The sequence below is a fragment of the Pithys albifrons genome, chromosome 7, assembly GCF_047495875.1.
Source record: "Pithys albifrons albifrons isolate INPA30051 chromosome 7, PitAlb_v1, whole genome shotgun sequence".
Classification (NCBI taxonomy): domain Eukaryota; kingdom Metazoa; phylum Chordata; class Aves; order Passeriformes; family Thamnophilidae; genus Pithys; species Pithys albifrons.
In genome coordinates, this window is record NC_092464.1 from 23,228,220 (window position 1) to 23,247,902 (window position 19,683).

Consider the following 19,683-nt stretch of genomic DNA (forward strand, 5'->3'; position numbering starts at 1 on the left):
AAAAAAAAAAGGCTTTGTTGTAACATAGGAGATACAATTATTCAGTCTTCCATTCCTTCTAAAGCAACATCCTCTTTTCTGCCAGATGTAGCATTCAGCTGGAGTCTATGTCCATTTAACATCTACTGAAAAGGAGACAAAAATCTATTCCCAAGATGCAAAGACATGGAACTTGGCATCATTTCTGTGAAGAAATTTTGAGAAGCATACAATGAGCTCTGCATGAAAACATTCCTTAAACAGACTGCCCATGTGTTCTGCGATGTCAGTAAGCCACTACACGTCAAAATATGCACTAAAACAGATTTCACAAGATAATGATAGTTCATGCTATTGTATGACTAAACTTTCACGAGACAGCTGCCTTTTCAGAATCTCCAGAACGGCGGGGGGGGGGGGGGGGGTGAAAGAAGAAAAAAACAAAAGGTAAAAGATCACAGTATTTGGGGGGGGGGAGAGGGGATTAAAGTGAAGACTGCTGGTCGTATGAGAAGCGGGAATTAATAGAGCATTTTGCCAGGCTAGGAGAGTGACACGTTTGGAAGAACAGGCAGGGAAGAGAGGACGGACTGAAGGGAGAGGTTTCCCGGGATGCGAAGGGCTGCGGGCCGCCGGCGTGGCCGGGGCAGCGCGGCATGCCCGGAGTGCCCGGTGAGCGCAGGCGAGCCCGGCAGGGCAGCGGGGCCGCGGGCAGAAGCCGCGTTGGAAGGGGCCAGGGGTACACGCCGAGGCACCGCACCCCTGCGCCTCTTCCTCCTCCTCTCCCTCCCCGCGGCGGGGCGGGCAGGGCGCAGGTGAACGCGCCCTTTGTCCAGCCCAGGGGCCGGCAGATCCACGGCCGAGCGCTCCTTGGGGCGGCCACGCCGTTCCGCCGCCCTTCGGTGCCCAGCGCGGGGCGGACCCGGCACAGCGGCGGTACCCCGGCGGCGCGGAGCGGAGCGGGATGGGCGCGGAAGGCGGGGCCGGCAGGGGAGGTGGAGGGGGAGGCGGCGGCCGGGCCCCCCCCGCCGCTCCCCTGCTCAGAGAGCGGCGCTGACCCGGGTGCGCCTCCCCGGCCGAGCCGCACCGCCGCCCGCACGGGGAGCTGCGGCGGGAAGCAGAGGCCGAGCTGCTAGTGGCCGAGGTGGGTGAGCCCGGACGGCGGGGCGGGGGCGGCCGTGCGCGCCCGCGTGGCCGCGCCGGGCGGGTTCGGGCCGGGCCGGGCACCCCGGGCGGGCTCGGGCGCCCCGCGGGCAGTGCCCCTGGCGCGCTCTGGCCGAGCAGAGGCGCCGAGCGACGCTCTCTGGCTCCCATCTCTCCCCTGGCTGTTACTCAGCTTTCCACCGAGCTCAGCAGAATTTCTGAAGAGCGGGGAAAGTTATTCCCTCGCGTGCCGGGCTCTCTCAGCGTCTGCACGAGGCAGCGCGCACTTGGAAAGCCAGGCAGATATGCCAGGCACTTCCACGGTGTCATTTGCCGATAGTGCCAACGGAGAGAGATGCAGTCACTATCCCGTGCCTCTTCCATCGCCTTATCAGTATTACCATAGCCTGTTTATTTTGCCCGCTTTTCTTTTTTTCCGTGGAGCCAGCCCTCAAAAAACCCTTACTTAGGAAAACTCACTGACTCCGTATGATGTTTTCTCGGAGTAACGTCTGCACAGTGTGGATCCCTGTTGGTTTTGCGTTACAATGAGCCTGTTCTATTAGTGCAAAATGGAGCGGTGTGCGCGCAGCCTTGAAAACTTGGCTTTCCGCAGCAGGACGTCCTCCATCCTCATTGACAGCCGTCCCCCAGAGCAGAAGAGGTCTGCACTGACAGTGGGTATAAATGCAACAGTTTTCTTTCATAACAGCTGAGATTTAGATGCAGCTGCAACCAATCAGCCTCTGTCTCTCGCAGGACTCCTAATTTTTTTTCTTCAGGTTTTTCCAAAAAGACACATGCTCTAGGTGATTTCCTTTTGGCAATTTATAAGGCACTGAATAGTGGAATTATAAGTGCTTTATTTAATTATAAGTACTTTTTTAGGGTTTTCCAGGACTATTAGTGTTTCTTCACATGCAATTGCAGGTCTGTAACCTGTATTTCGATGGATGAGCACATGCATTCATTGACACACTTTCTTGTTTCTTTCTGTCTTCTGCTGTGTAAACTATTAACGCTCTATTTAACATTGTTTTAGACATTGTATCCCAAGAGAACCAATAAATCAGCTCTTAAGATCAGCAGCTGGCCTTCTACCTCATGGATTGTTTTTTCAGATCATATTATCTTTTACTCCATCCTCGTCAATACAGACCTGTAGCTAGAAGCTATTACTGGACTCTTCTATATTTTCTTGATGAAGAGTAATAGTAGCATGAGAATCAGGTGAATAAGTCTATCCCATACAGAGCTTCTCAATCTAAATTATGCTTTTGGACTGCTAAGAGAGGGTGGTAGCCAGAAGGTAGGCCTCAAAAACAGTGTGACTGCCCTTCATATTATGAGTTCTTTAAAAATTGATCTGGAGTTTGCTGTATTTCTAGTTGGGTTTTTTCCAGGTAAGTGCATCGTAATGAGTTCTATTGGCAAACTGTTCTTTGCTATTGTAATAGCTAGAAATTCTGTATATTGAAACATATAGACGTAGAAATTCTTAATTAATGATGGGTCTGGAGAAGCTGAGGTTTTATAAAGATGTCTGATACCCTGAAACTTATGATAAAATCACTGCAGCTAGCCCTAGGAGCAGCAGGAAAAAGCAGAAACGTGCCTTCATCAGTCCATGCTTTCTTGTGTGCAGGATATACAATCCCTCCATTAGCTGGTGTAGGAAAGGGTTAACAGCCTGACCTTCAGACAGAAGCTCTTGTTGATCCTACTCTGCAACACTTGTCTAAAAGGTTATGCCCAAAAGCAGAGCTTGCTAGCAGGAGGGGAAAATCCAACGAGAAATACTTGAGTAAAGATTACTTTGAAAAATACTTCAGCTTCAGGTGCCTGGTGACCTGGCAAAGAGCAAACCCTCATAGCAGACTGTAAGGCTCATCCAGTGAAGGAACTAGATATGGTAAAAAGGACAATTGTCAATGTCTGATTTGTCCATATAATTTCCCAAAAGGTTTATGGCTATAAAAGAATCAGTAGTTAGAAAAACAGTTTAATATCTAGTAATTCAGCTGTTCAGTAGGGAGATAATGGAAGAGCTACCTAGTCATTGTCTTAAAAGTAGGAACAGAAGGTGTGGCACCCTGAACTTCCAGTGGTGTGGAGCCAGTGCCTCTCGCAGTGTGCAAGAGCATGGTGCATGCCTGGGAAGTTCTTGTGGCAGGGCCCGTGCAGTCCTTGTAGCTATTCAAGATACTCTCTTTCCTGCTATCCTAGGATTTTCAGAAACATCTCTTTCGGTTTATCCATTCTCTTCCATTTTTTTTTCCTGGCATCTGATTTCTTGTGGTCCTTAATAGCTTAGAACCATTTCTGCTAGTACTTGTGGATGATGAGTACTGCCAGGATACCTTGGAACAGCATGAGTGAACCCCAGCTGAGTTTTTTGACAATCCTGAAGGGGGAATATGCCTCTAAAGCTGCAGAGTGACTGTCAGGTAGACTAATACTAAAACCTAAAAAATACTGGTAGCAACACATTTGCATGGGTTTCTTGCATCAGCAAGTCTCAAGAACTTCCCAAAATCTATCTACATAACATTTTACATGTTATTTCTGTAAGCTATTTCAAAATTATTTATTGTAATTCAAAAATATTCATCCTGAATTCATTAATTCATTCCATTGGAGACATGGACATTAGGCTTAAGTATTATTTTTCATCAGTGGTTTTGTTTTGTTGATTCATGTTCTCTCTCAGGCTCTGCTTTACTCAGAAAACCAACTGAACTTTTCTGTTCTTTTATCAGAGGACATACTTTCCTTTCCCTAGTTTATTGTACCTTCTCCAGCAAATGTGTGGAGAAGAGGGTTTAAGGAAACATTTTGAGGGAAAATAAGCCTCAAAATTCCAGTAAGGCATTTCAAAACCTGTTTTACATCCTGTGTTTGTTTTGTAGGGAGTTTCCACAATGGAGAAGAGGGAAGATGGTAATCGTGCTATTGATCAGAATGCAGGTCAGAACATCATGCCAAGAAGAAATACAGGAAACCTTAACTACTTGGTAATGTTTCTGTAAAAAAGCAGCTCATATGTCACATAGCACATTGCAGTCTTTGATTCAGTTTTGTCCAGAGACAGCGTTACCATCACACTGGCATATCATCAGTAGCTTTTAAGACTTGTCGCAATATTGACATGAAGAGATAAAATGATAAAGAACATCCCATTCAATTTAATCACAGTCCGTGATAAAAAATAAACAAAGTTTGGGACAGCTAAAGCTCCATGAGGGTAGTTGCTAATTGCATTTTACCAGATGAGCAAAATTCCATAGAAATAATTTGGGGTTTTTATACAGGAATAAAAAATTTAGTTTTGGAGGAACCTTCATGATTGCCACATTGCATTCGGCAAGTTTTCCACACCACATGAAAAACTCAAGAAAAAAAATCCACTCCAACATCCTTTGTCTCTACAACTGCAGATGCACACAACTAGTTCAAGCTACAACTTTCTGTTCTAACATGAACTACCTCACATGCTGTGAAACAATGAATTAGGCTTTGCAAACTATCTTATCAAGAAATAGATACCTCTGGGTAAAATTTGGTTCAGGTGTGAATCTCATTTTGTGTAATTTATACCAACTTCCAGTTCTGCAATGCATAGTCTACACTGTTCTTCACAGACTAGAGAATAAAAGTTACTTAGGCTACACATTCATTGTTACAAATACATGCTTTTATCATTAGATAAACATGTAGTGGCTATTCAGATAAAAAGTCCTCGAGAAGACCATGCCTTTTAATTTGAGGTATGGTAGGCAAAACAGTCAGACTTGTGGGGGGTGCCATCTTGTTTCTAATTAGGATTTTACAGCAAGAGAGCAAGTGTACATTTTTTATCTTTATGTTCAAACAAAACCCTTCTGTATCATTGAAGATGAAAATGAGGCTTTCACCTACTTGCATTATTTACAAGCAGTACCCACAGATAATATTTCTTTTAAAAAGACAATGCCAATATGCTTTCTGGACATTACATTTCATTACATTAGTTCAGTTTGACTTTATATTTCATGGGAATATTAAAGGACCTACATGTTTATTTCATAACATTATGAGTTCTCCGCCTGTTGTTGGCCCTGCTGCATCAAGTGCAGTGTCCTGCTGTTGGTACGCAAGTTTCATTTTGTGTGTTTACTGATCATGTACCTTTTCCATGAACCAAAACTAAGGAATATTTTTAAATATGTTATCTTGGTTTAAACAAGTTTATAATACTACACTAGAATTTTTATATCAGCTTAGCTTCTTCTAAAATCAGTGATAATTCTGCCAAGATCTGTAAGCCATGCCAACTTGCCAGCAGAAAATCCAGCTGTTTAAACTGAAGTGCCTCGGTTTCAAAAGTTTCACCAAAGTTAAGAGGACACTATTAGATTTGTGAAGGAGAGGAAGAAGACCACAGGATTTGATTCTAGAGTTGACAGATATGCAGCTGGTCTAAAATCCTGAATCCCAAACATTTCTAATTGCATTCTTATTCCCGCATTTAAATGTAATTAAATTAGCTATGACAGAATGAAATATTTTATTATCTTTTGACTCTGAATTCTGTTACTGTGCATATTATTTGGGCTACATCATTTGACATTTGAAATCCTTAACTCATAAGAAGCTGAAATAATGCTTCACATAATGTAATCCTTCTTCCCTTGCAGTGTAGTTCACTTCCTGGAATTAAAATCTATTTTGAAATTACTGCAGATAATGAAGAATGGGAAATCTATGCTAAAAGTGCCTTGCTCAAGTACTGACAATGCTCTTTGAAATGTTACATTTCTAAGCTACCTTGTCTTTAATAGTGCATATGTTTTGTATATGGTTTCAGTGCAGTGCAGTGTAAAAGCCATGATGGCAAAAACAGTCTTTACTGGCACTTTTAACCTTCTCTTGAACTCACTTTGTATTTGCTTTCTGTCATTTGTAGAATGTGGATATGCAAGTTGCGAATCCACCAGAAGCAGCTGCACTTTTTGATTTACATCAAGCACACCATTTTGGTGAGTTTGAACACTCTTCAGAACAGCACTGCAAGCAGGATCTGTTCCCTAAGTGGCACTTGCCAATGAAGATTGCATCTGTGATCTCATTATTAGTATTTATTTACACTTCTGTGAGAGATGTCATATATCCTTTTACAATCAGAAAGGAAAATGTTTTCTATAAAATTCCAATCCTTGTCATAAACAAAGTTTTACCAGTGGTTTCAATTACCCTTTTAGCACTAGTATACTTACCAGGAATATTAGCTGCTGGTTTCCAGCTGTACTTTGGCACCAAGTATAAAAGGTTTCCCCAGTGGCTGGATAGATGGATGTTATCAAGGAAACAATTTGGACTTCTGAGTTTCTTCTTCGCTACAATGCACGCCTGCTATAGCCTGTGCTATCCAATGAGAAGATCATACAGATACAAGTTGCTGAACTGGGCATTCCAACAGGTATGATGGGCACACAAACACCAACCATTCTGTATTGAGAAAATCCTTGGTTTAGGTCATTCAAGAAAATCTGGATGGGGGTCAGCCATTTTCATTGCCTTATTTGAATCTGAAGTACATCCCCAGAGAGCACTGTTAAGGGATGGAGTAGGACCTAGTTGTTAAAGCATGGAATAGAGAGTGTAGAGTCATCACAGCTGTGCCAGTGTTTATTAAATAAGCCATTTTCTTCCTTTGGGACTCTTTATCTCTCTGTAAAATGCACAAAATTATATCTGCCTTGCAGGAACATTTAGTTCTTTGACACACTATTAGTTTAGTGTGGATTAATCTCTTCTGGACCAGTGGACTCCACCAACAAAAGCTGAGCACTGAACACACCATTTCTAGACATCTTTGCAAAGTGGATCAGCCAGCACTGAGGGAGGGCTGAGCTAAATCACAATAATCTGTATTTGCCACAAACTAAATATAACATTCTCTGGAGCTGAAGAGTTCCTAATACTCTCATATCACTTTGAGTGCCATAAGTATTGCAATGTAAGGAATATTCCAATATAAGGTGTAATAGACTCCAAACATACATTTTTATTACCCCAAAATCTGATACAGAGTTTCATTAAAAGCACAACATGATGTTAGAAGTTTCTTAAGAATTCTGTAAACAGTCAAACTACCTGTTGAAAACTTTGCAATCAGCCTTACTGGTAATCTGACTTGAGTAGATTATCAGAAATTTCCTTGAGATTCTAGTCTCCATGATGCAGAAATTACCATATTTGAAGAATAAAATAGAGCCAAACAACTGCCCTGGTAGGATACCATCACTAAGACTGCCTGCTGAATTAGCTCCCTGAAATAGTGCTGTTAATATATTTCCTGGTGTTACAATCTCCCTGATATGGTATTTAGCTATAGACAGATTTTTTTTTTGTCAAAGACAAGATTGGTCCTGCTGTGAAGGCAGGTAAACAGGCCTCAGAACTAGTCTCTCCTGGGCCAGGACACTGATGAAGTCTAAATTCTTCTCCCTTAAAACTCACCTTTGCTCTGCAGATACTATTGGAGACTTTATCATCAGTAGTAAATAGCAATTACATTCAGAGACATTCAAACAAACCAAAATACTGTGTTTCATGGCTTATTTCCTGAATATCATGGTTAAAATAGTGAAGTTGTATTTCACACAAATGGCCAAGTGTGCCAGTCTGTAATTTTAAATATGGTGGTTCCTTTGTCAGGTCAAACAAAAAAAAGAAAATGCCTGGATTGAACATGATGTTTGGAGAATGGAGATTTATGTGTCTCTAGGAATTCTGGGACTTGCTTTGTTGGCCTTGTTGGCAATAACATCAATTCCATCTGTCAGTCACTCTTTGACCTGGAGAGAGTTCCACTACATTCAGGTGAGCATGTCATTACTGCCCATCATTAGCTCCATTTGTAGAACTGGGTGTTACCAGCTTTAAGACCATTAGGAGTTAAAAATACCAAACACAGAGGAGTTAGTGAAAGCAATCTAAAAGTTTGTTCTGTACTCTTTGTTAATTGCTTTGTGAGAAATGTTGTTTTCATTTGCTGTATTGTCAGAACATGCTGTGGTGTTCAGGGTATGAAGTGGGAAGAAAAAGAACTCCAAACCACTTTTTTTTAATCTTCTTGACCTTGACCAGCAGCATTTTCCCTTCAGGACCTTTTCTTTAGGCGCTGAAGACGTTTCCACAATCTTCTAGGCACCTTATCTTTCATAAACGCCCTATGTCCTGCTGAACTGGGAGTAGGTGATACTGAACCAGTCAACACGGTTCCCATACAACACAATGTATTCAGAAGAGGAGACATCTTAGAACAGATGCATAATCAAATCCAGCCAGTCTTGAGTTTGCTACAGCTGTGCTTGTTTCCATCACCCAAGTATCTGTTCTGGTCTTAATTCTCCTATATCATATGCAATAGTAATCAGAGGGGTGTTTCTGCTGGCATCAGTATGATCATACTAGAGTTAAGCAAGTGTTCAATCAGGCCCCTGAGTACAAAAATCTGAAAATTCAAAAACCTACTAAGTAGCTGGCATTTGAAAATTTGATTTGAATTTTAAAAGTAGATCTGAAGTGTCTACAATTAGTAAATTTGACATTCTACACACTCTGTGAAGTCCATCTTTTGTAAGAGAAGTTTTCTGGTGCACAGAGAACATGGATAGGTCAGGAGGGAGTTTCCAAATGCATGGCTGCCTTCAGTGTTGAAAGACTGTGGTGGAGTAACCCGGAAGAGCAAAACTACTGTGTTGGACTCGTTTTATAAACAAATAACCTTTATACTCGAAAATCAGATTCTGTACATTCACTAGTTTTTGACATCACTGATAAGTACAAGACTGTTAAGTGACAAGAAACTCAAAATTACTAGTAACTAGCATAAAATTTTCTTTACTTCTGAATTTTGTAGACAACCTAAGCCAAATACATCACTCTAAGGGAAATGAAAAACTTGAGTTTCCTGTAGTTGTGCAATTGCTTTTGTCATAGTACTAAACTTACTAGATTCTGATTTTAATTGAACTTAAAATTTTTCTTTTCAAGTAATCAGTTAAGCCCTTTATACATCTGCTTTTGAACTCATAATAATTTTTCACAGAAATAAAGTGATTTAGGTTACAGACGACATCTATAAACTGAGATACTGAGAATCGACCCTTTCTCAGAATAGCCTGTAATCTCTTCTGTGTTTTAGCTAAGTATCATAGCAATACTTGAAAAATGGGGCTCATCTATTTTCTTTTACAGTGGCGTAGAGAGGTACAGTTGGATTCTTGAATGGTAGTTCTTACATTTCAGTTCAAAGCCAATAGTCTCTTTTCTTTGAGTTGAGTGTTGTTGGTTGAGGCCCTTTCCGATTTCCATATTTGCTTAAGAGAGTATTATTTTTGCCAAAATAAATAGCTTACTATTTGGGGAAAAATAAATAGCTTACTATTGTCTTTCTTTTTTTTCAGAGCAAGATGGGGTATTTAGCTCTGCTGCTGTGCACTGTTCATGCCCTGGTCTTTGCTTGGAATAAGTGGGTCGATGTCAACCAATTTATCTGGTATACACCACCTTCATTTATGATAGCAGTTTTTCTTCCTATTGTAGTTCTGCTTTGTAAGTGTGTACTGCTCCTCCCATGTTTTAGGAAGAGGATAAGAAAGATCAGGTGTGGTTGGGAAGCTAACACACAAACCAATCAAACCAGCATGACTTCCAGACTGTAGCTCAAACATGGACATTTCCTGCCTATGCATGTAATTATGCTCAAGGCCATGAAATGTTCACTCCTGTTTTCGCATTTTCTATAGATGTTTCTTTTTCACTTTTCATTTTGACTTCAGGAGTATGGTATACTTATGCAATTTTGACTTTTTCTAAGACAGAAGATGGAAATATTTATTTTAAACTTTATTCAGAGTTTTGGTATTCGATCATTTCTTTCTTCTGACTCACTGCTTTTAAAATCCAATGGTTTCATTGTCTTAATCCTAACTCTTTTGTAGGCAAAACCAAACATAAATCATTGCTCCAGATGACCACACAAAGTAAAAAAAAAATATTCCACCACAGAACCCAGGAGTCCTTTCTGCTTTGTACTGCCATATGTATTCCTTTGTTAAATCTCAATATTACAGAGGGCCAAACCCTAGGGTAGTTATCATCCCATGCACCCTTATCACATCCATCCCATGTTACAGTCTGCAGAATGGGGATCTTTGCACATGAGCCAGAGAGAAACTGTATTCTGGCCAGGTCTCGAACTTAGACAATTGGGCAAGCAGAATTGCAGGGAACTTTACAAGGTAAATATATCCTGAGGCTTGGGCACAATCAAAAAATGGTTTTAAGCTCAGATCTCCATCTTATACAGGACTAGGTGTGTCTCTGTTTACTTGAAACCATAAAACATTTCCCATTTTTTATTCCATGAACATGTTCTTTTGTTTTTGATGCTGGAAATTTTCCATGCTTTTGACTTAAGCTTGCAGCCCTTGTCATGTGCTAAACTTTATTTGCACAAATTATTCCAGTGGGATAACTCACGTCAGGTAAATGTGTTTTAGTCTTTATTCTAGAGTCAGTACAATTGTGTGACTGGAAGAAAAAACATTAAAAATAGATATTTGAATCTTGCCATTGATTTGGTGAGATTTTCATGCAAAATGGCTTCCAAATGCATTTGTTTTGCAGAAATTTTCACAGTAACTGTAATAAGTTAAAACAAACTTTCCTTATGGTACATAGATCTGGCTGAGTATTTTAAATTAATAAATCATTTGTTAGTACCTATTTTAAAATATGTTATTCAGTAGTTAATATTTTCAGCCAGCATCAGGAACATTTCTGCCAGTCTTCCCTGCAGGAGCTGACTAGGACGTGGACTGTTGCTGCCACCTATTGCTGGAATCATCTGAATGAGAATTGTAATTGGTAATGGCTCTGGTATTAGAACAAACAAGAAAACAATGTATGCCTAATACATGGTGCTAATGATTCTGTTGTATCTTTGTGGACTTTTACACTGAGCATAAATAACAGACAAATTTAATAGCTACAGGGATAGTACATTTTGCATTTCCCTGGTTATTACAATTTGATTATTGCAAGTTAAAAGTTGGCCTTGTTATTTGCACATAATGCAGCACTGTGAAAATAACTGGGGACATCATGGCCTGTGTAATACAGACTGAAATGAGTGGCATTGTGTATCAAACCAGTAATACATGACAGAGGCAAAAACTCTAAAATACTGGAAGCTAGTCTGCAATGTTAATCTAAGAAATTTCTAACAGAACTGGAAATGTGTGGTTCTCTATGCATTTGCATTTACATTTCTATAAATGACTCAAATGAATTAATTTATAAGTCGTAAGTTCTATGCACTTGTTACAGTGCAAGCTAGCATAACTTCATTTCAATCAGCTCATATGGGTTGAATTCGTAACATAAATTACGGGTGAAAACCAGTTTCAAAGTCATCACATACTATCCAAGCTGACCTTTTATGCTCATCATTCAGCTGGGAACATTAAGCACACTTCAGACTTTTCTTTCTAGCATTGTCCAGGGGCAAACCCAGAAGTGTCTTCCATCAGCTGAAGTTTGCATACAGTCTACAAAAGCTGTTCTGAAAATCACACATGACCATCCAAACATTTGAGCATGTTTTTCCCTACTCATTGTTTCAAGTAGAAGCCAGGTTTTTTGTGTCACATCGAGCTGTTTCTCGAGAAACTACCATTGAATGCTTATAGCCAGAATTTGAGACCTCTTATCAAGTCTCTTCCCCGCTTTGTAAGTCCTTAATTAAGTACTTATGAGTAACTCACTTCCCAGTCTGCAGGCTGCCCAGGGAAGTGGTTGAGTCACCATCCCTGGAGGTATTTAAAAGACATGTAGATGTGGCACTGAGGGACATGGTTTGGTGGTGGGCTTTGCAGTGTGAGGTTTATGGTTGGCTTAATGATCTTCAAGGTCTTTCCCAACCTAAATGATTTTCAAGCTTTTAAGGCATTCACATACAACAGTAAGGAAAGAGGGTGATATAGGGTCTATAAAGGGCTACAGAAGAAAATGCTATTGACAGTATTTAATTTCTCCCTTTGTAATAGACATAACTTAGTTCAACACTAACTAAACTAAATGCATATCTACCTTTTAATTTATGTACCTATTTCAAAATTCAGTGTATTCATATGCATATATTCTACAATAATACATTAAATCAACATGTGTGCATGTTTTAGGCACTTACTTGTATAACACTAATTACTTTTATAAAACTGTGTATCAATAAATGCTTCAATGTATGCTGTATCTGCCATTGTGTCATATACATCACAGGTATAAGGGTAAAAAAGCACAGTAGACTCTAAAAAAGCTGCTGATATGAACAATAAAAATGGCTTCAGTCAAGGGGAACCATTCTCTTCATGCTGGTGAAGAGCCTGGAGCCTCCAAAGGAAAGAAGACAAATATGTGAAAAGGAAAATGGACAACTTCATAATGTAATTAAAGTACATTTTTTCCAGACAAACCCTTTAACTGACTGACTATATATTTTAGCATTAAGAGGAGATTTTGTGAGAAGGAAGAGAAAGCTGGGTTAGTTGTAGAGTACTTTGGAGGGAGACCTATGATCCCTGGAAACACTGATCAAAAACCAGGAAAGGCTCAAGGGCTTTGAGGAAAGGTGTATACGGGCGTATTTTGGGGTAAGAATCTACCACTCTAGTGGAAGTGGTTTTACAATGCCTATACAAGGCCTGCAAAGTACTCCTTTCAGTTGTTACGTGTCTCCAGTATATATAAGTGAGAGACACAGAACTGAAACTGGAGATAAAATTGTTGAACGGACTAGAAGAATTTTATGCCAAGTTCACCTGGTTTAGTCACATCCAGAATACTACTCCCAAGAAATGATACCAACAATCAGTGCTCAGAAAGCTCCAGCCAGAGCTGTGCTGGCTATGATTTAATGCGAATTCCTGTTGACAGCAGCATTTACTGTAAGCAGTCCCTCGCTTTGGCCACTCTAACTTAAGTTACTTCATCCTATTTCAGTAGCAAGAATATTTCATTGCTTCAGTTATTCGTCATATTCTTAGTTTTCCATGAATCAGTGGGCAAAAATATATTGTAGAAATTGTCATCAAAAACCATACAAACCTGACAAACCTATACATGACCGGCGCTGTGTGGTTTCCTTTGTAGAGATTATCTCGCATCTCCCCATCTTTTTATCTACATCCATGGTTTCTAGTACTGTCCCTTGACAACATAAAATGTTATGTGAACCATTTTTGAAATTCAAACCACTTTATTTTAAGCTGATTTTCTTTAAATGGCATTAAATGAATAATTTAAAAGAAAAAAAAACAAAACAAAAAGAGCAGTTTTTCAAAAACATGCTGAATCCACCCCTGGAGAATGTAATCTGCTGTGGTTACTAAGTGCCTAGCAATGGCTAATCATTGCCACTGATTTTTTTCAGTAGTGACAGGATTTCTTGATTCCATTAGCATGTTCTGTTGTTGATGGAAAAATTATTTCTTTCCATGAGACCTTGAACTCCTTAAAACCCATCTCATTGAATTCAGTTGCATCAGGGTTTAATTTGTTTGACCTTTTCTGTAGATTGAATGTAACATTTGAATGGGTGTAAGTGAGGCTAATTTATTAAGTAGGCCTAACAAATTTTCAGATATTTTCAACTGAAAATATATAAAACCAATCACTGGACCAAACTGTACAAACATATAAAACAAGACCATAGCTACTTCCAATAAAGATGATGCAGCAGAAGATACAATTGTTTTGTTTCTTTTTATGCGTATTTCATCTTCATAGCATGAAAGTGTATTGCTGAGATAAATATGCTATGTCATTGACCTAGTTGTGTAGTCTCTGTGGGATGGGCAGAATACTACCACTGGTCCTGACAGAAGTATTTGATCCTTAAATTTCATCTTTCGGGCTCACTATTAAAAAAGAAGTGAGACAAATGTGGGGTGTTTAAACTGGACAGTCAAAGTCATAGTTCACAGTCAAGTGCAGTTTTTATATACGTGCTTACACTGTTTTTTTGAAAGTACTGTACTGAGAAAGAATTCTCCATGTGAATATCTCCATTACTTGGAATGCTAAGAAGTATCTTATTGCTGGACTTAAGGAATGGTGACATAACCCATTTCTAAATATTTCTCTGCCTTTTTTCCACTTGTGCGAAATGGCATTTCTGTCTTGTCTGTACCTGTGCATCTACCAGAATAACTTTTGAACAGTGCATCTCATTTGTTCAAAAATATTCGAAGTGTTCTAACAGGAAATCCTTAAAAAGAAAATAAACAAGAAGCTGGAATCGGAAAAAAACAAGCCACTTGCAAGTCTTCTCAAGCATCTCTGCAACAGTTTAGCAGTCTAACAATTGTTTGATGTCACCCATAATTAAAATAATGACGGCTTTCCCTTATGCCTTCTAATTTGCAATCAACTTAGTACATTCACAAGGATATGAACACCCTAAATTATTTACTTCCAGATAATTAATGACAGACAATAGGATATTCTGGGGCAAAGGCAGGCTGGGACTATGAAGTTATGCAAAGAGGCATCGACATGGAATTGGAAGGACCTGGAATGAAGAGGAGAGGAGACACTGCAAGCACTCAGATTTTCTATGAAAGAAAAAAGTAAAGGAGCCCAATGGATGTTAAAGGGTAAAAATAAGTAGATGGAGGATACTGAGTGAGATTAATGAACATCATCAAGTTAGTAGGAAACTGAAATTAGTGGTCGGGGAGATAGGTATAAAATGGAGGACAACTGAATGACAGGTGGAAGAGTCTGAAAAAAATGAAGTGAATCCTTGAAACAAAGGGGATGGGAGGGTTGGTTTTCCACATGGAGTTGGGGAATGGAATGAACAAACACACTGAGCTCAGGTGTGCGCTGAGTTTGACCTGCAGAGTCTATTAAGCTGCAACCTCTTCTCCAACCCTGAAATACCATTTGAGGCATTCCTGGGGAAATCTCTTCAAAATCCTCTGATAGGTATGAACACTAGCAAGGTTATAAGTGCTTCATTGACTTGAAGGAATTACTCTTTGAGTTGCAGCTCCACAATTTTATTACGGATGAAAAACATATAGATACTGCTCCACTTTTCATAATGATCTATATATAAATGTTATTTTCAAATAACAGTAGACATTGCTGTTTTACATCCTAGTTAAGTCTACATCATGCTAAATGAAAAATGTTTATGTAAGATATAATGGAGCTAACCCAATCTTTAATGTTACTTATGCAAAAGAAGCAACCAACTGAAACCAGAATTAGATGGTGCATTACACTATATTCAGAAGACTAATTCCTAAGAACTTCAGTTTTATCTTTGTTCTGATATCACTATTCTATTGCAGATATTTAATCCTCACCATTTAGTTCTTCCAGAGGCAAAATTCCCAGTGAAACCAATGGTACTTTCACTTAGCTATTCAGAGCCAGATTTGTCCCTGCAGTCACATAAATACTTCGGATCTGCTTTATCCTTGACACAATTGCCAAAAAATTGTTCACCTTCTCCAGTGTTTGGAAGGGACTCTATTCTGCCATGAACCTGCCATCAAAACAGTCTTATCAAGGGAAGAGCAATAAACTTTATTTTGCAGTGGACACACAGATTCTGGAGCTTGCTGCCACAGAGGGCTATGGAGGAAAACAGCATCAGCAGGCTCAAAAGGAGGTTAGGCAATCCCAGAAACAACAGCCCCTAAAGCAACACCAAAAGGGCTTTGCAGGCATGTACCCTATGATGTCACCAGGGTAAATATGGATTTGGGAGGAGAGTACAAAATACAGTGGCCAGGCTTGCACACTCTCCTTAAACAGCATTTCTTTGCTGCTCTTGAACATGTATTAGTGGGTTAGACAGGCCTGACCAAGTATGGTGTTTCTTATGTTCCCTTCCATCAAGAGGAAATCTCTCAGGCTAATACACTCCTCCAAGTTTTATGGCTAGAAAACAAATATGTTGAGAATGACAAATTTTAAAGAAAAGACTATTGCTTTGATATTGAAAAACTGCTTAACTCTCAAGAGTCTGCAGCAACTCATTTGTCTCAGTATACAGCTGTGGAATTAACTACATAAATCTTCACAGGACTGCAAACAGAATTAATATTTAATTGGTCTATAAAGATACAGATACTAAGTTGCTGTTGAATTATGTTTTCATTTTTGTTTGTTGGAATATTTTACCCAGCTGGCATGATCCCATTCAGTGAAACAAAATGTTGAGAACTAACTAACTGAAGACCTAATCTATGACAAGGGACATGTAATAAGAAGATTACAAATGTTTGACATATTAAATTACATATTTCTCCTAATTCACCACCATGATGATACACACTACGCAGTGTAGTACCTGCACCAGGACAGGCTGGCAGCCCACCTGTTGGAAAGCAGCTCTGCAGGAAAGGACCTAGGGGTCCTGGTGGAAAAGCTGTCCATGAGCCAGAGTGTGCCCTTGTGGCCAAGGAGGCCAATGGTGTCCTGGGGTCCATTAGGAAAAACATTGCCAGCATCTTGAGGGAGGTGATTGTGCTGCTCAGCCCTAGTGAGGCTGCACTTGGCGTACTATGTCCAGTGCTGGGCTCCTCAACACGAGACATGATGCTCCTGGAGCAGGTCCAGGGGAGGAGAACAAAGATGACTAAGGAACAGGAGCATCCCACTTATGAAGAAAGGCTGAGGGAGCTGGGCCTGCTTAGCCTCAAAAATTGATGACTGAGATGGGACCTAACCAATGCCTGTAAGTATCTGAAGGGAGAGTGACAAAAGGATGGGGCCAGGCTCTTCTCAGTGGTGCCAGCAATAGGACAAGAGGCAATAGGCAGAAACTGATGCACAGGAATTTGCATCTGAATATGAGGAAGAACTGTACCGTGCAGGTGATGGAGCAGTGGATGAGGTTGTCCAGGTTGTAGAATCTCCCTCACTGCAGATATTTGAGAACCGTCTGAATGCAATTCTGTGCAATGTGCTCCAGAATAACACTGCTTGAGCAGGGAGGTTGGACCAGATTACCCACTGTGATCCCTTCCAAACTTATCCATTTTGTGATTCTGTGATCTTGATTAATTTTCCTTTCACTTCTGCTCTCAAGAAAAAAACTATTGTCTGCTGCTTTGTGAAGGAAAATTGAATACAAAGAGCTAAAATCCCATTAGCAAAATGCACTAGTCTTAGGCTGTGAAATGGTCAAACCACAATCCAGCCTATGCTTCCCTCAGCTACTTCAATGTTTAGAATGAGTTTTTCAGTTTTGCAATATCTATGCTCCACTATGAAGGAGGTATGTCTGTTCCTGGTTAAGAAGCCAACTGACTGAAAGCTTTTTTCCCCTGACTTGGGGTCCAACAATTATTGCCAGCACAAGATCACATTTTTAGAACCTACTGCCTCACTTTGTAGATGCCTTCTAAGATGAGCACCCACAAATCGAGAAGAAAATTTCTGACTTTCTATTACTTACATCACAAAGCAAACGTTTAAGGGAGAAGTGGAAAGGTCATATGTGACTTTGTGCTTCACATGAAGCCAAGAACAAAGGTCCTGAAAGCTCTCAACTAAGCATCAACAATAGCTATGGAAAACCATAGTCAGAGAAAAATGGGAAAGGTTTCCTTCCTTCAGCTTCTTTCTGGTGAATAAAATTAATCTGATAAATCATAAAATGAGAAACAATCCTCTCTGTTGTTTTTTTGGGTTTTTTTGTCAGGGTGGTGGAGAATGGAGTGTGGAGCAATCCTCTACTTTGGATTAATCACCCCTAATTTGTACTATCTCTTATGAAGAAGGAGATACTTTGTCTTCTTTCCCATAACTTGCCAGTATTCGTAAACTATAGCTTATTAAATGTGCACCGTAAAGGCTTTTCTTTTCTTCATTCTTTCTTTTTTTTTTCCTGTTGTTTTCCTTTCCTTTTTCCTTGCTACATTTTCTTCTCTCCAGTCTTCTCACTCCTCTCTTCTCAGAAGGATATCTAAGTGGTTTTACTTATCTACTTCAGTTTGCACTTCTTTCCATGCTTCTGGCTACTGAAATTCAGATTCTACAATGTCTGAAAGAGGTAGTGATACCCCAAGAGCTAGTGAAAAGGGGACATCACAAATTGATCAAATCCAAAGAGTGAAAGAAGAGATTTTAATTGAGGTATTTACCATTTCTTTTTGGTTCTTTGTTTAATTAAGGTGGTGGGGTTTTTTTTAATAGTTACTAATCTTTAATAGTTACTAATCTTGATTTAAATAAAAAGTTTGAAATAAACAATGACATCAGATCTCTCAGATCCATTTTGTCCTTATAAAGAGGGGGTAAGAGGTATAAGTTTTGGTTTTAGAGTAATTTCAGGCAGCCATATGGAAAAATTGCCTGTTCTGAATGTTCCTGGCTGGGAAACACTGTATTTTTCTGCTAAGTTACGAAATTAGCTGTGTTGAGGATAGTATGCCAAAAACTATTGTATTTGGGTTTGTTGCCCTGATAGGAAGCAAAAATTTTTTTTGTTTGTTTTTACTCACTTGCCATAGGGAAATCCCCAGAGCTTTGTTTTCCCATTGCCAAGAGGAAGAATCAGAATATCTGTTCCATTTGCCAGTTGGAAAGTCCTTTGTTATGTTCCATCCCTTGAAGAAAGAAATAATAATGCCGCCCTGGAATTTGCTAAAAAAAGAAAAACACCTGCTAAGAGAAAATAATCTCCTAACAAATTAAGATACTCACTTAAAAGGCCATCTGAGAATTATGCTGACTATAGATCTTTGTGTATCATTTGAGAGAACTGTAAGTATCCATTTTCATCCTCTCACTAAAGAGACACAGTCCAATTTTGCTGAGAGTTTAAGTATATAAAAGGTATTTAAATACCCTTGCTCTCAGGCTAATCGCTATGCAAAACAGAGACATCTGTGCTTTTCCTGATTGAATAGATCAGTTACACAGCAATGCAAGGGAGGCTGTTGTTTTAGTCCAAATTTCAAACGAGAATTTTCAAAATGCAAAACCTCAAAAAGGTGCAAGGAAAACACAGGAATGAGTTAAATCTATCAAACTGCCTTGATTTTAATTTTTGAATGTACTAAATACCAACTTAGTGGTGTCTCTTCAAGAGGACAGTAAATAAATGACCATGACTCAAAAGTTCCCTCATTTATCGCTGTGCCAAAGGCTAAAGCCAGGTAGGTTTGCACATAGAAAAGGAGAAACCACTGAAGAAGAAAGGAACAATATAGGTGAGAAATGACAATGAATGACACCCATGGGAACCCAAGTGGATTAGTAATGAAGGACTGGAGTCAGAGCTGGCACACAGTGCAGGCTGGAAAACAAAACCTGTGATGCTTTCCCATGTAACACTGAAATTAGAGCACGACTCCCACCTGCACAGAGTACACAGTCACACAGCAAACATGAGGAGTGACCTCCCCACACCCAGGAAGGTGCTCTGGGCCACAAAGCATGCCTTCAGAAATCACAAGGGTGGTGAAATGCAGAACAGGTTGCCCA

At 39.8% G+C, this 19,683-nt stretch overlaps 1 protein-coding gene across 3 annotated transcripts; it reads left to right on the forward strand.

The window, feature by feature from the left end:
* The first annotated feature begins 557 nt into the window (after positions 1–557).
* STEAP1 (STEAP family member 1) lies at positions 558–12,651 on the forward strand. Of its 3 annotated transcripts, none has more exons than XM_071560821.1 (5): positions 558–651; positions 4,032–4,136; positions 6,068–6,580; positions 7,822–7,986; positions 9,576–12,651. In XM_071560821.1, exons 1-5 carry the CDS (start codon positions 592–594, stop codon positions 9,831–9,833), a joined length of 1,101 nt encoding a protein of 366 aa, XP_071416922.1. In that variant the 5' UTR covers positions 558–591; the 3' UTR covers positions 9,834–12,651. The 3 variants fall into 3 exon arrangements, with proteins under 3 accessions (XP_071416922.1, XP_071416923.1, XP_071416921.1); XM_071560822.1 differs by lacking the exon at positions 558–651 and adding an exon at positions 849–1,123; XM_071560820.1 differs by lacking the exon at positions 558–651 and adding an exon at positions 1,501–1,799.
* Positions 12,652–19,683: the final 7,032 nt, after the last annotated feature.

What these genes read in the sequence shown, in the direction of transcription:
- STEAP1 (XM_071560820.1), top strand. Translation starts at nt 1,695, where the DNA reads ATGGAGCGGTGTGCGCGCAGCCTTGAAAACTTGGCTTTCCGCAGCAGG. An exon ending in AGAAGAGGTCTGCACTGACA is followed by an intron (nt 1,800 to 4,031) that starts GTGGGTATAAAT and finishes TTTGTTTTGTAG; the next exon opens with GGAGTTTCCACAATGGAGAA. An exon ending in GAGAGTTCCACTACATTCAG is followed by an intron (nt 7,987 to 9,575) that starts GTGAGCATGTCA and finishes CTTTTTTTTCAG; the next exon opens with AGCAAGATGGGGTATTTAGC.